Source organism: Zea mays, chromosome 4 (genome assembly GCF_902167145.1).
Source record: "Zea mays cultivar B73 chromosome 4, Zm-B73-REFERENCE-NAM-5.0, whole genome shotgun sequence".
Classification (NCBI taxonomy): Eukaryota; Viridiplantae; Streptophyta; class Magnoliopsida; order Poales; family Poaceae; genus Zea; species Zea mays.
This window is the reverse complement of record NC_050099.1, coordinates 16,335,235-16,351,120: the sequence shown is the minus strand read 5'-3', so window position 1 is coordinate 16,351,120 and position 15,886 is coordinate 16,335,235. Positions and strand designations below refer to the sequence as shown.

The following is a 15,886-nucleotide window of genomic DNA, read 5'->3' as shown; positions in this document are numbered from 1 at the left end:
CACAAATATGTTCAGGTAGTTATTGTGCAATTCTAACATGGGTACTAACCATCCTACTGAATCAGTAATCCTAATCGTTTAGATGGGCTTGAATTGTGAATTATAATGCTTTCTTTAAAAAAACATATGATAGGTGCTATCTGGAGTTAAATGGTTACGACTTTAGATAATATATTGTAATATAATATTTCTGCAATTATGCAGGCTATGGGACATTGGAAAGAAGGATGGCTTAAGGGTTACTGGAAAGGAAACCTTCCACAGGTGCTTGATGTTCCCTATCATCCATTGGTTTATCTTGCTGTGCTGTGCTGATTCCTATCCATCTCCCATTAACTTGTCCAGGTCATTCGCATAATTCCTTATAGTGCAGTGCAACTCTTCTCGTATGAAGTTTACAAGGTCATAGTTACTCACGGTTACACTTAGTCATCAATTTATTTTTACATTCTTTGTGATAGTGAGTTCTTCATTTCTCTCTCTCACAAGTCAGTAAGTCACAATGTTACTGCTTTTAATTCAGAAAATTTTCCGGAGAAAGGATGGAGAGCTTTCTGTATTTGGGAGACTTGCCGCTGGTGCTTGCGCGGGCATGACATCTACACTTGTAATTTATTTTATTTGCTTACTCACTAGCAAATGTCCCTGTATTTTTGTTTTTGTTAGATATGGAATTTGAATATAGTTGGTTTCTTCTTTGGTCTATTTTTTCATGATACATATTTTTTATCGAAATCCACAGAACACCATTTTTAGCACATTCAGAACTTTCTACTTGTACTTGCTTATAGGTAACTTACCCACTGGATGTTCTCCGGCTCAGGCTAGCAGTTCAATCTGGACACATCACTTTATCTCAGGTAACCAGTCTTGTAAGTGCAAATTTATGTACTTTTTTTTTCTGGAAACTGGCATAGCCTGATGATTTTGTAGGTTGCTCTTAACATGCTGAGAGAAGAAGGGCTGGCCTCCTTCTATGGAGGCTTGGGTCCATCTCTTGTAGCAATTGCACCTTACATTGCTGTGAACTTCTGTGTTTTTGACCTGTGAGATTCCTTCTACTGCATATGAATACTATGACACGTGAAAGCTTTACACAAATCTAAATATTTACCTCACATTTTTTATATTGCATTCTCTTTTGGTGTACAAGGATGAAGAAATCTGTACCAGAGAAGTACAAGAATAGACCAGAAACATCTCTAGCAACCGCTCTTCTTTCAGCAACATTTGCAACTTTGATGTGTTATCCGCTGGACACTGTTAGGAGACAGATGCAGATGAAAGGCACACCATACAATACTGTTTTTGATGCTATTCCAGGTAGTTATGCTAGCATTGCATGAGCTAATGGCTAATACATAACATACACTTGATCTTGATAAATCTGACCTATGTTATTTGCACTTCAATGTCTTATATGCCAAATTCAACATCTACAATACCAGCTCAAACGAATATATGCAGTGTCAAGTACATTAAATCTTATTATGGAAATTGGGTATTTGTTGTCCTCATTTTCTCAGGTAGTCCACGACCTCTGTTCACGAACTCTCTAAAACAGAAGCACAATATTTCTCAGCTTAGTTCTTGTTGGGGGCCTTCGGCTTACGAAGGTCCTCAAAAACAGGATTTAACAGTACTTCTGGAGCATAATGTGTGAACAGGTACCTTCGGACCCGAGTTGGAATTACAGTAGGAAAAGCCCAATACGAAGGTTGATACAGCGCCGAAGATGTGAGCGGGAAAGCTTCGGCGTGCTAGCAGAAAATGAAACCGACTTAAAGATGAAAAGGCTATTCAGACCTCGGTGGAATACTATAGAATTATTACCAAATGTAAAGGACATGAATGTAATTTTGTATGGGCTGTGTCCCGTGTATATAAATAGGTGAACAGTACCCCCGTACTGTTCACGCTGATTTGACATTTGCTTTTGCGTCACACTTGTACTTTCATCTCCTTTCAAGCTGAAAGGTACATTTGTAATTCGATGTTATTACTGTTTTTTCGCAATAATAACTAGTTGATAATAATGTATAATTATCCATGTTGTCTTTCATATTTCTTGTGTTTCATTCTTCATCATTGTATGTTGTGTCTATGAAGGTACGTCCTTCATAACTTTCCTCCGAAAATCATTATATCCTAAGGGAAATAATGCTTCGAAGGACGAAGGACTTTATCGATTAACATTTTCTGTGTTGCCTTGTTCTTAACCCATAGCGTTTGAGAACAAGTCCCCAACATTGGCGCCCACCTCCGGTGAACTCACTTCCACTCTTTGAGTTTTTGAACGCCTTCGGCGATCATAAACCTTCGCTATGGCGCCGAAGAAAGCTTCAGCAACTGGCACTGCAGCTCTCCAACCGCTGGACCACAATCAGGAGTCTGTCTCTCTTCGGGAGGCCCGAAGCCAAAAAAGGAAGGCTGTTAGCCCGACACCGCCAGAGGATGAGATAGACCAAGAAATCAGAGACATGGAGATGCTTCATCAATAGGTGCAGAGGAAGAAGGAAAAGATGGCCAGGCTAGCTGAACTGCAAAGGCAGATAGACGAAGCCTTTGAAGAAGTTCGTCATCTTACTCAGGATGAGCAACACCGAAGGCCTCAGCACCAAGACCTTCATCAGGAGGGTTTCCTCAATGAAGATGACTGGTATGACAATTTCCATCATGGGAATTTTGTTTTCGATGATGCTTCTCCTCTGTCCGCTGAGCTGCAGGCTACACCTTGGCCTCCGTCCTACAAGCCGCCTCAGCTTCCCATATTTGATGGCCACTCAGACCCGAAGCAGTTTTTGATGAGCTACGAAGCAACAGTATCTTCGTATGGTGGCAATGCTGTAGTCATGGCCAAATCTTTTGTTATGGCTGTCAGGAGTGTTGCTCAAACCTGGTACTCCTCCCTTCGACCAGGAACGATTACTTCATGGCAAAAGCTGAAGGACTTGTTGTTAACCAGCTTCCAAGGGTTTCAGACGAAGCCGGTCACTGCTCAAGCTCTATTCCAGTGCACCCAGGATCACGAAGAGTACCTTCAGGCGTACGTCCGGAGATTCTTGCGTTTGAGGGCACAGGCGCCAACAGTGCCCAACAAAATTGTTATTGAGGCCATGATCAAGGGGCTTTGGCCAGGACCTTCAGCTCAGTACTTCGCTAGGAAGCCTCCTCAAACTTTGGAGAAGCTGCTCCAGAAGATGGACGAGTACATTCGGGCCGATAATGATTTTCGCCAAAGAAGGGAGGAGGCTTTCAGGTTTTCTGAAATGACCAGGGGCTTCGGAGGAAGATTCTATCCGAGGCACGTTAGGTCAATCCATAACTCTACTCAAAATGATGATAGGGGAAGCCAGCAGCAAAGGCCACAGTGCTCCTCACAGGCTTCGGGGCAACAGCAAGGCTCCTTCCGACCACCAGCTCCAAGAGGCAGAGGCGCCAGGGGCTTCGGTGGAAGATTTGGAGATCAACCAAGAAGAATTTTTTGCTTATTCTGTGGTGAGAACAAAGGCCATACCACCAGGATGTGCCATGTTACCATCCAGAAGCAAAAGGAAATAGCCGAAGCTGCAGCACAACAGGCTCAGCCGAAGCAGGTCATGCACACTGCTTCGTATCATTCGCCTTACATCCCAGAATATGTAGGCAACCACCCTGCAGTTTCTGTTGCTTCGGCGAGTCAACCTCAAGCTTCTTGGCAGCTGCCTCCGCCTCCACCACCGCTGCAACAGGGCCAACAGCCAGAAGGGAGCCAATATGGCCCACACCAAAGGGTCTTCAGAGAACAGTCCGAAGCTCGCACAGTCAACAGCACTGTGCCAGAGTCGAAGCACATCTATTGACAAATATCCTACCTTGATAGCAGTCTTTTTCATTCAGTTTTATTTTCCGTGTAATAAAGGACATTTTTCAAATTTCATGTAATAGTTTCGTTCTTTGCCACAAGGAAAATATATTTTCTTCACGGGCTTAAGCCGTTGAAGCATAAAGATTTGCGATAACAAGGAGGACCTTCGAATTACCAAACAATCCTTCGAAGCAACAAAAAGTCGTTCTATGGAACGCAGAGTAAGTTTGCCGAAGTCACAAAAAGCCGTTCCAAAGGGAGCGCAGTGTAAGTTTTTTGCTCCAAAGTCGTTCCAAAGGGAATGCAGAGCTTACAGCGAAAAGTCAACGCTGATACCGCCTAAGTAAAAGGCGAAGCGCGAAAAGTCAACGCGAATACCGCTGAAAGTAAAAGGCGAAGAAGCTCCTAAGGGAGGCTTACAGCGAAAAATAAACGCTGATTCCGCTGAAGTAAAAGGCGAAGAAGCTCCTAAGGGAGGCTTATAAAAGATTATGTGTTTTATCGCAGGGATGTGTGTATCTTCGGAATAAACACCATCTTACACAACATAACATCATCGCATCATTTCGCATAGCATAAGCATCATACATCATGTTGCATATGGCACAAGAAGCGGACACAATATCGATCTTCAGAAGAATGTTTTGAAAAAAACGGAAAAATCATGATGTCACAAGGAGATACACTATTGATCTTCGGAAGTGTAGCTTCAGAAAATATCTTCATGAAGCCTGGATATTATTCATCAGAACACTATAGATATTATCCAAATGTAAAGGGCATGAATGTAATTTTGTATGGGCTGTGTCCCGTGTCTATAAATAGGTGAACAGTACCCCCGTACTGTTCACGCTGATTTGACATTTGCTTTTGCGTCACACTTGTACTTTCATCTCCTTTCAAGCTGAAAGGTACATTTGTAATTCGATGTTATTACTGTTTTTCGCAATAATAACTAGTTGATAATAATGTATAATTATCCATGTTGTCTTTCATATTTCTTGTGTTTCATTCTTCATCATTGTATGATGTGTCTATGAAGGTACGTCCTTCATAACTTTCCTCCGAAAATCATTATATCCTAAGGGAAATAATGCTTCGAAGGACGAAGGACTTTATCGATTAACATTTTCTGTGTTGCCTTGTTCTTAACCCATAGCGTTTGAGAACAAGTCCCCAACAGTTCTGTATCATTGGACCCCTGAAATAAATAAGAAAACAACCACTATAAAACAGTTTGTCAGGTTCATCTCTTGTCTCCATGGTTGTGTTGCCAAACTTCTTCACCACACAATAGGAGCCGGAGGTTTGTTCAATTATATTATTGCATTGAATGGCTTCAAACTCGCCATTTTCTCTTCTCATGTGTGTATAGAACTGCCAAACTAAATGTTTGCACGTGACTTGGATGCGTAGCTTCCTATAAGTTACAACAGGAATAGTTCGTGGTCTCACCAATATATGTTATTTCTTGTAGTCGTTGATTACGCATTTCAGCGGGCAACACAACGTCAGTAAAACAATTGTTACTAGAACTGTACTCCACTGAACTTTAGCTATTCCAGGATCTGACCGTGCAAAGTTCCTGCTGGTTGGTACAATATACATCCTAGAATCCTTGTCATGTATTTTTAGAAGTTTTATTTGCTCTTTATTCTTTTCGAACATCTTATGAACAGTGGTAATAAGCTAGAGCTAAGCATATCTTTTGCAGTTTTTCACTTTGTTAGAATTATAGGGGGAATTAATGTCACTGTGATTACAAAACAGCCACAAGTCAGGCCGACTACTCATGGGACTACCCACACACAAAAGTTACAAACTGGCTGGCAGTAGAGGCACAAAGATAAATTAGTTCTAAGTCATAAGCGAAAGCAAATAAAATAAGCAACCATGCATGTGCAGTAATGGGGCCGGTATACTCAAAGTCAATGTTTTCCTCATTGGTTAAATTGGGGCAGCATTCTCCTGGTCAGACTCAAAGTAAATGTTTTCCTCATTGGTTGGCTCTTGTTCAGGCTGAAATTCATCTTCACTAACATCTCTCATTTTGGGACAGCCTTGAACTCTTATGAAGTTTCTCATATTCCTCAACCCTACATGCCAAATCTTTTGGTTCTTTTTGGCTTTTTATTTTTTCCCATTCATCCTGTTATTGTATTGCACAAACACTTGTTAGCTTGTTTCTTTTCTTTGTATGATTCTATAAAAATACAAATGCAAATCTAAGCTTGTTGATACTTCACAAATGACAAACCTGAAATAACAAGTGGTGTATATTAATAATATAACTTGGAGCTAGAATCTTAACCATACAAAATAGCTCCAAGTTCTTTCACAACCGGAATATATAGGCATTGAAGAGAGAATTCTTACAACCATTCTTTGCAAAATTGGAACTTGTGTCCCATAATTGTCCCACCATTTTCCTACCAGTGAAAGGCATAAACAATATATACAAAAACTAATTGTGGGCATCAAATGAATGCTACAGACATGAACACAACTACAAATCATGTAGGATTAGTACCTAGATCAAAATCATAACCCTTGCATTCAGCCTTTGCTATAGGTTTTCCAAATTGACCTTTATCTCTGAACTTGGGGAGCTCCCCATTGCAGATAAGGTAATCACATTGTATCCTGTGGTGTGCAATTTTATTTTCCCTGCCCTCTTCTATGAACCAAGTATCAATTTATCACATTGTAACCCATGTCTGTTTTGGTAGACCTCAGCCTTAGACGTTATTTGTCAACTTATCCCCCTTCTTACTCAAGGAGCATTAATTATATATGGAAATGAACCATCAAATGCTTCGGAGCTACCAAAGAACACAAAAGCTAAGAAGAAAAGTTTGAAAGAGCCACTTATCATTCGGATCATACAGACAAGGGAAGGATTAAAGCTAGGAATCAGTTGCCTCAAGCATGGCAGTGCAAAGGTATCTCTATGCAGGTTCATATCTTTCTCATCCTTTTGGGTAAGATAAGGTGTAGTATACTAATATTTGTTCTTTTCGATTTAATATCTGATATGTGGACCATATTCTCACTCTGATATTAAATTTATTTTTTTATGGGTATCAAATATAATATATGTACGGTACAAGTCATTGGAAAATAATGAACACATACTTTTTTCACACAAACGGATAGGAGCGTGTGATTGCATTAGGAATAAACAGAGTTTGTTAAATTATATTTGTGACTGTTTTGGTGTGTAAAACAATTGAACACATAGGGTAATAACAGTAAGTCATGATATGTGTCTGGGTGTAGGGATATGATTTGCATTGGAAGTGTAAACGATGGGTGGATTGGAGTTCATGGACGAGCGCTCCTTTGGTCTTTTTTACATGTTATATATCACCTTCATTGTAGTCTTACTTCATGTTTTTGGTGTAACAAAATTCTTGTTATTCTCACCGTGTTTTGTGAGGAGGTGACTAACTGGCTGATGCTTTTGCCTCAGGAGTTGATTATTGTTGTGGCTCGCTGCTGGGATCACTGTGCCATCTAAAGATTATGCATCACAGTTATTATTCCTTTTCAGGTACCCTGAAGATTTTGTTTCTGTTTTTAACGAACGATGAGTAGTTCACTGTGCCATCTGCACACGTTGTTTTGCTATAATTGTCGCATACTAGCTCCATGTTTTGGGATATTTTTAAAAAGTTCCTGCTATATATCAAGAATGTATTCGACAAAACTTGTTCTTTGATAGACATTGTCCTTAACTAGATTGCCAAATTATGTGACATTCATTAGACTCGTGTATTTGATTATTCCGACTTATGTTGCATTATCTGCATTCAACTTAACAGGTTTTCTGAAAATTAATATCTATGAGACAATCTTATTCTGGAAAGGTTTATTATCAACTTTTTAACGTTGTAGATAACTGTTATATTAACTGTGAACAGTCCATCCTATTATAATTTTTGTTACACCTTTTACATGGCTATCAGTAATCACAGTTAAGGGTTGGATAAAGGCACTATGTAGTGTGGCCCTTCTAATTGTGTTGCCGAAGTTCTTATTGAGGTTATAAAGGTTTGCCAACTTTTTAGGTAGGTGTTCCAGAGCATGAAAGGCCCTTGAGCTAAGCCAACTTTTAGGAGTAAATATTTCTCCAACAGGTACTTCTGCAGTAGTCATGAGTCATTGCTTATATGAAGGAGAGAAAATTATTGCTTCTCTTTTCTGATGTGTGAGGTTGTACATGGACATTCTACAGAGAGCTGGTGAAGCAGTGTGCCTTTCAAGTACTACATCAATGATTTCTTATTTCTTTATGGACTTGTAGCACCTGAATGGAACCCTTTTTGAACTCTGCATTTTTTAAGATGACATTATTGTCGTATTGTAATATAATTTGATCTGTATCAATTTAGTTATGTATTGATTGTTGCCAAAGAATTTATGAGATATTGAGATCGATAATATATGTGGTATTTTTTATGTAATTGTTGTGCAATAACATTTTGCTGGATATTTTGTATACCGTGGCATCGCACGGGCACCTACCTAGTAACGATATATAGCTCCAAACAGTTATGAACACCGGGTAAAAAAAAGGCTTAATCTGATGGCACCAGCTTAAAAAACCCAATTATTAAACACAGCTGAGGTGGCAACGGTACACAAAGTCGTTGGCTTGATTCACAGGCCGGCACTATAGCTAGGCAGCTAGCCCTCTTATGTGCCAGCAGTATTTTGGGTGTAATAAACTAGAGCGATAGTACCAATTATTTAAGTACCCCAAGTTGAACTGGAAAGGTACTGCCCGCGTATGCCGGTGTCGATAATCTTAACGCCGCCCGTAATTTCGTCGGTGCGCTTCCTGTGCAGCACGGCTGTCATCGTCGGCACGCTCGCCTCCACGAGGCCGCCGCCGACGACGCTGGCCTGGTAGGCCTGTTCCCAGCTCTGAAAGGCGATCTTCTTCATGCACGCCACGTGCAGGTACCCGTGCGTGCCGCCGTAGGCCCAGCGGTACGCCCAGAACCTCTTGCCGGCGGCGGCGGCGGCGGCGTCGCAGGCGACGCAGCGGTGCTCGGCGGCCTCCCAGCCGAGCTGGGCCAGGTGGCCGCCCGGGAAGGCGCTCTCCGGCTTCAGCGCGGCGCAGGTCGGGTGGAGGTCCAGGTCCCTGTCGAAGCAGTGGTAGACGAGGCCGGGCGCCCGCAGGCCGCAGGCGTCGCAGAACGTCTTGTCGACGGGCGGCGGCGCCTCCGGGAGGAGCTGGAACTCGAGGCCCTCGCCGAAGAGGGGGTGCCTCAGAGTCGGCCCCGCCAGCGCGCAGGCCACGTGCAGGTCGAAGTCGCAGCCGTGGCCGCACCTGTACCGCCGCCCCTGGCCGCTGCCGGGCTCCTTGCACCCGTCGCACCGGAACGGCGCGCCGTCGTCGGTGGCCACCAGCCTCAGCGCGTGCGCCGGGTGGGCGTCGCGGGTGATCTCCGCTGGAGGCTCCTCGACCTCGTGCATCTTCATGGTTGTCTTATCTAGCTCGACCGCTTGGTTTTGTTTGATCAACGCCTCCCGCACAATGATGGTATTTATGTGCTGTTCCCAGTCTGGAGTTGTGGATTTCTAAGTGGGTGTTTGGTTTCTAGGGACTAATGTTTAGTTCCTATATTTTATTCCATTTTAGTTCCAAAATTGCTAAATATAGAAACTAAAACTTTAGTTTAGTTTCTATATTTAGCAATTTATAGATAAAAAAGGAATAAAATGAAGAAACTAAACATTAGTCCCTAGAAACCAAACACCCCTTAAATAACGGGGCTATTTTCACGCGGTTCAGGATGCAGGACAGAGAAGGTTTTTGTCCTTGTGATTGGTTGCCAGACCATCCTTGTCCAGGCCGACTAGAGCCGTTGATCAGGCTTCAGTTAGTGATTGGTTTTCTCATGATATGGTTCCATCCTGCATGCGTGGAGACAGTGTAGATATTTTTTCACCCACCTGCCAGCATGCGCAGAGAAGTGAGCTAGCGGCGTTTCTGGCTGCCCAGGCTCGCGCAAGCCACCCGCCGCAGGTGCTAGCAACCAATCATATAGTGTGTGATTTTTTTTTTTGGTATGAGCATCATTTATAACACTGGGCACCAGACGGTCTTGCATTGAGGCCCGGACAATCCGGCTATAAATGCGGACGGTCCGCGATAAAATTAGATCAGTCGATTAAACTCATATCTCCTTGCGTGTTTATCCTCTAATCTCGTGGAAGCTCTTGAAGGATACCTAGTGTCGGCGTTTCGAAATCCGGGGGTCCCTGGACCGACGAGTAAATTGTCGCCGCGTGCCCCAGCCCAGATGGGTCGGCGCGAGACGGAGCGTGAAGGGGGGAAGGCAGCCGGAGGGAGACGAGCGTGAGAGGTGGAAATCCCGCGGCCTTCGTGTTTGTCCCGCGCCTAGGTCGGGTGCGCTTGCAGTAGGGGATTACAAGCGTCCACGCGGGAGGGAGCGAGCGGCCTCACGCGAGCGCCGTCCCGTCCTTCCCCGCGCGGCCAACCTTCTGTAAGAGGGCCCTGGTCCTTCCTTTTATAGGCGCAAGGAGAGGATCCAGATGTACAATGGGGGTGTAGCAGTGTGCTAACGTGTCTAGCGGAGGAGAGCTAGTGCCCTAAGTACATGCCATTGTGGCAGCCGGAGAGGTCTTGGCACCCGGTTCGTGTGGTGTCGTGGCCGTCGGAGGAGCGCTGGAGCCTGGCGGAAGGACAGCTGTCGGGGCTGTCGAGTCCTTGCTGACGTCCTCTTGCTTCCGTAAGGGGGCTGAGAGCCGCCATCGTCATAGAGCGTGCGGGGCGCCATCATTACTTGTCTGGCGGAGCGAGCCAGATGGGACGCCGGTCTTGTTCCTCGTAGCCTGAGTCAGCTTGGGGTAGGGTAATGATGGCGCCTCCTGTTGACGTGGTCGGTCCGTGCCCTGGGTTGGGCGATGTGGAGGCTCCTCCGAGGTCGAGGTTGAGTCTGTCTTCCGAGGCCGAGGTCGAGTCCGAGCCCCTGGGTCAGGCGAGGCGGAGACCGTCGGCTGAGGCCAGGGCTGAGTCCGAGCCCTGGGGTCGGGCGAAGCGGAGTTCGTCGTCTTCCGGGGCTGAGCCCGAGTCCGAGCCCTGGGGTCGGGCGAAGCGGAGTCCGTCGTCTTCTAGGGCTGAGCCCGAGTCCGAGCCCTGGGGTCGGGCGGAGTGGAGTTCGTCGTCTTCCGGGGCTGAGCCCGAGTCCGAGCCCTGGGGTCGGGCGAAGCGGAGTTCGTCGTCTTCCGAGGCTGAGCCCGAGTCCGAGCCCTGGGGTCGGGCGGAGCTGAGTTCGTCGTCTTCCGGGGCTGAGCCCGAGTCCGAGCCCTGGGGTCGGGCGAAGCGGAGTTCGTCGTCTTCCGGGGCTGAGCCCGAGTCCGAGCCCTGGGGTCGGGTGAAGCGGAGTTTCCCATGGCGCCTAGGGCCGGACTTGGCTGCTGTCAGCCTCACTCTGTCGAGTGGCACAACAGTCGGAGCGGCGCAGACGGCGCTGTCCTCTTGTCAGACCGGTCAGTGGAGCGGCGAAGTGACTACGGTCACTTCGGCTCTGTCGACTGGAGGGCGTGCGTCAGGATAAAGATGTTAGGCCACCTTTGCATTAAATGCCCCTACAATTTGGTCGGTTGGCGTGGCGATTTGGCCAAGGTTGCTTCTTGGTGAAGGCTGGGCCTCGGGCGAGCCGAAAGTATGTCCGTTGCTGGAGGGGGCCTCGGGCGAGACGTAGATCCTCCGGGGTCGGCTACCCTTGCCCGAGGCTGGGCTCGGGCGAGGCGTGATCGAGTCCCTCGAATGGACCGATCCTTGACTTAGTCGCACCCATCAGGCCTTTGCAGCTTTGTGCTGATGGGGGTTACCAGCTGAGAATTAGGAGTCTTGAGGGTACCCCTAATTATGGTCCCCGACAGTAGCCCCCGAGCCTCGAAGGGAGTGTTAATACTCGCTTGGAGGCTTTTGTCACACTTTTTTGCAAGGGGACCAGCCTTTCTCGGTTGCGTTTTGTTCTGGTGGGTGCGCGCGAGCGCACCCGCCGGGTGTAGGCCCCGAGGCCTCGGAGGAGTGGAGGTCTTAATGCCTCGCGCAATGCTTCGGCTGGTCTGGTCGTTCCCTCATGCGAGCTGGTCGTAGCCCGGGTGCACGGTCGGATCCCAAGTTCTCGGCTGGTATGTTGACGCTGTCAACGGTTTGGCCGGAGCCGGGTTTGCGAGAGCAGCTCCCGAGCCTCTACACAGGGCGAGAGGACGGTGGAGGACAGACTCGACTTTTTTACATACGCCCCTGCGTCGCCTTTCCGCAAGGAGGAGGGGGGAAGCGCCATGTTGCCCTCGGAGGGCGCCGAACATGGTGTCTCCGGTGAGCTGCTGGCGGGTAATCCGAGTGGACGCTCGTGCCCCATTTGTTAGGGGTCGGCTAGAGGCCCGGAGGCGCGCTCAAAAGTACCTGCGGGTGATCTGCCGGACCCGGTCCCCTTTCGACGGGGTCCGAGGGCTCGATGCCTCCCTCTGATGGGATTCCGTTACAAGATCGTTCCCGCTGGTCTCGGAAATGTCCTAGGGTACCTCGGGAGCGTAGCCCGAGCCTTGGTTATGTATCGAACGTACCCAGGGTCATCCCTCGCTCTGTGTCTAAGGCGGCTGTGAACCCTTCGAGGGCCAGCCTACGAACCCCTGATCAGTAGTGGGCGCGGAGCCCGAGTGGCCTGAGGCGGCCGTTGAACCCTTCCGAGGGGCCGGCCTTCGAACCTCTGACTAGTAGTGGGCGCAGAACCCAAGCGCTCTGAGGCGGCTGTTGAACCCCTCCGAGGGGCCATCCTTCGAACCTCTGATCAGTAGGGAGGCTCGGGGCCTGTTTCCTTCACGGAGAAGGATCCTTTTCGGGGTATCCCCCTTTCCCGGTCCCTGTTGTAAGAGAGAGAAAGAGGAAAAGGAAAAGGATACGAAATCGAATGACGTGGCGTACCTTTTTTGACGCGGTCATTATAGCGAAGGCGAAGCGTCGCTTGCTTCTCCTGCCAGAGGCGCCGCATGTCCCGCCGCGGAGTTAATGCGATGGGGCGAGTGGTTCGCCAGGTGGCCGTTGCGCGTGCGTGAGCCGTTCGAGGAACGGAACACGGGCGCACCGTCTTCACGCCGTGAGAGAGGGTTCTCTCACTGCCCTTGGATGGGACATAAGCTTGGCTGACGACGTGACCGCTGCTCCTGCCCGCCTGCCGCCGCCATTACTGCCGGCCCATTTTTGGCCGTATTGACCGTCGCGCCAGGCTGGCACTGCTGGGTCGTACGCAGGGTTGCCTCGAGTCGCGGCACTGGTTCCGCAGTCGAGGAGGCGTGGTAGTGGTGCGAGTGGCGATGCAGTTGCTCGCACGCAGCAACCGGCGCGCCGGTTGCATGACGCGTGGGCCTGGGCCTCCATGCTGGGTGCGTTGGAAGTCGGAGGGGCGCGCCCACTTGGCGCGGTTGCATGCTGCCCGCACGGCTGTCCGCCCTTTCACCCGCTGGTCTGGGCGAAAGTGGAGGAACGCTTGTAACCGCTGGGCGGTTGCATGCACCGCGCGCGGCGGTTTGGCTTCTTCTGCCCTGGGCCAGTTTGCATGACGTGTGGGACCCAGCCCCCGCGCCGTAGGGGGAGGACCTTGGAGCGTGTTGGAGAAGACTCAGCCCACGACGGCTGGGGACGCAAGTAGGGAGAGTCGCCTTTAAAAGGAGGGTGACCCCCTTGAAAGGCGACCGTGTCTTCGCGCTCCCTTATGTGTCGTGTCTTTCCACCTTCCGAGCCCCCGGATGGGGGACACCCGCAATCCTTCCGCCTTGTCGTTGGAGGAACGCAACTTCATGGAAGTTGGTACCTTTCAGCCATCGTTCGGCTTCAAGGATTTTCATCACGCGGCCCGGCTGCACCCCCTCGCCGGTGGTCACCTGAGACGGTGACCACCAACCCCTGGATGGGGAGAAGCAAGCTGGGCTACGGCCCCCGCCCCTCCCTCAGCTTCAAGGATGCCTACTGTCCTTGCTGGGGCGGAGAGCGAGGCGAGCCGGGGCTCTACCTCCCGCACGGGTCAGCTGGCCACCTCCTCTTCCAGCTTCTGGTGGCGGAAACCATCCCCCAGCTCTGCGGAGGAGGCATCCTCCAGCCATGCCGAGGAAGGCGAACTGTTGCTGCCCAGCTAGGATGCAACATTCCACCCTCTTCCTCGTTTTCATGGCGAGGACAGGAGCGAGGACCTGCCGGTGCGCTTCGGAGCGGCCCGCGTTCGCCGGTGCGGCGTTGGTGGAGAGGCGGACGCCGTCGTCGGTGCTGACGTGGTGGCAGCCGGGGGAAGCTTCCCCACCGTTGAGGCCGTTAGTGCCGCCTACGGGCCGACCTCCGGCTCTTTGGCTTTGATGTCTGGTTCGCGTCCCTTGAGCGGGGACGCAAACGAGAGCCTTCCGGTGGCCGCGTCCGTCCTGGGACCATAGCTGCTGCTGCAGAGGTCGCTGGCGAGTCGCCCGGAACTTGTCGCCCCGCAGGCTCCCTGGTGTGGAGGTTGTTCATTCCCGCGGGGACGGAACCGGAGTTCCGTTTGTAATGGCATCTTGAATGCTGGTGTTTTGTCCATTGCGGCTGTCGGGGCCTGAACATGTATGTATTTTTGGCGCGGAGCCGTGTTTTTTCCTCATTTTCGAGCACTAAGACTCGCCTGTTGGTTATCTGAACCGCTTCACCAAGCGTGAGTCGCCCCGTGCAAAGGTGACGAGTGAGGTATCCGTATCCCGGAGGCGTAGGAGTCCCTCGGCTCGGTCGGCCTTGCTGTCCGAGGCTTCTCTTGCTTAGTTAAAGGAACCCCTCGGTCGCTCTTCGATGAGCCGAAGCCAGGGGTAGCAGTGTCAGCACGGACAGAGGCAGAGTTGGCTCGAAAAGAAGACTTGGTCGGCCAGAGCCTGGCCGGGTCGTCCACTGGCGGGACCGTCGCCGGAATTGAGTTGACGAGGCCTCGGATCGGGCTGATGTCTTCGGGGGACAGCTAGCCGAGGCCTCGGGGTGATCGGCCGAGCCGTCTGCCCGAGCCGGATTCCTGGAGAAGACCCTGGCGGTGATGGCCCGGGCGTGGTGATGTTGTCGTCCTTCAGAGTGGAGATTCTCCGACTGCGTCGCCGTCCGAGGCTAGGTCGGACCTCGCCGAAGGTGTAGTTGACGCCGAGGGTGCTGCTGCTCCCTTCAACTGTCAAGATCCGAGCCTGTAGGATCGGATTATCTTGTAGTGTGTGTTTTTTGCGGCCGCCGAGGCCCAAACACACCATCGTCGTGTTGTAAAGCTGCGTTTCTTTTCCCCTTGTTTCGAGTATCTGGACTTTTTTGCCGGTAACAGAATTGTCTGTGCGAGCGAGAGTTGCTTTTCACGGAAGGCGATGAGTGAGGTATCCGTATCCCGGAGGCGTAGGAATCCCTCGGCTCGGTCGGCCTTGCCGCTTACGCGCACTCTTACCCGTCCATAGGGTTCTGTCACCGACGCAGTCGAGAAGGCCCGAAGAATCGTTTCGGCAGAGGAACTTTCAAGCGTGAAGACTTGTTCGGTCCGCGGAATCACTTATCCGAACGCGAGTTACTTATCGCAGAAGGTGATGAGTGAGGTATCCGTATCCCGGAGGCGTAGGAGTCCCTCGGCTCGGTCAGCCTTGGCTGCTTACGTGTACTCCGCCGTTTTCAGGATCCACTTTCGAAGTAGTCGAAAAGCACGAAAGACATTCTGGCAGAAAAGATCTTTTTTCGAGGAAAATTTCGACGCAGAGGGGGTTCCCCCCTTTTAGCCCCCGAGGGAGGGTCGGGCTTTGCCGAGGCAAGGCTGACCCTTCCTTGATGACTAAACTTTGCGTGGGAACGAGGCATACGAACAACTTGAAAGCATCTTAAGGGTAGAAGCGACGTAGCTGTTGGATGTTCCAAGCGTTGCTGTAGACCTCGCCTTGACTGTTGGCCAGCTTGTATGTTCCGGGCTTCAGAACTTTGGCGATGACGAACGGCCCCTCCCAGGGAGGCGTGAGCTTGTGCCG

The 15,886-nt window shown here is 49.6% G+C and overlaps 2 protein-coding genes across 2 annotated transcripts; one reads left to right on the top strand and one right to left on the bottom strand.

Moving 5' to 3' along the window:
• Nucleotides 1-37: 37 nt before the first annotated feature.
• On the top strand, nt 38-1,363 carry LOC103655130 (thylakoid ADP,ATP carrier protein, chloroplastic). The gene is made up of 7 exons (XM_008681933.3): nt 38-64; nt 205-264; nt 346-402; nt 524-607; nt 792-860; nt 934-1,046; nt 1,154-1,363. The coding sequence occupies exons 1-7, from the start codon at nt 38-40 to the stop codon at nt 1,344-1,346; spliced, it is 603 nt and encodes a 200-aa protein (XP_008680155.1). The 3' UTR covers nt 1,347-1,363.
• Nucleotides 1,364-8,448: 7,085 nt separating this feature from the next.
• On the bottom strand, nt 8,449-9,353 carry LOC100382321 (Cysteine/Histidine-rich C1 domain family protein). The gene has a single exon (NM_001175070.1). The coding sequence runs from the start codon at nt 9,335-9,337 to the stop codon at nt 8,600-8,602; it is 738 nt and encodes a 245-aa protein (NP_001168541.1). The 5' UTR covers nt 9,338-9,353; the 3' UTR covers nt 8,449-8,599.
• Nucleotides 9,354-15,886: the final 6,533 nt, after the last annotated feature.

Bases quoted from the DNA above. Each gene is read 5' to 3' on its own strand.
- LOC100382321 (NM_001175070.1), bottom strand. From the start codon at position 9,337: ATGAAGATGCACGAGGTCGAGGAGCCTCCAGCGGAGATCACCCGCGAC.
- LOC103655130 (XM_008681933.3), top strand. From the start codon at position 38: ATGGGTACTAACCATCCTACTGAATCA. The intron at 65-204 runs GTAATCCTAATC...GCAATTATGCAG, and splicing joins CTAACCATCCTACTGAATCA to GCTATGGGACATTGGAAAGA. The intron at 403-523 runs GTCATAGTTACT...CTTTTAATTCAG, and splicing joins TCTCGTATGAAGTTTACAAG to AAAATTTTCCGGAGAAAGGA.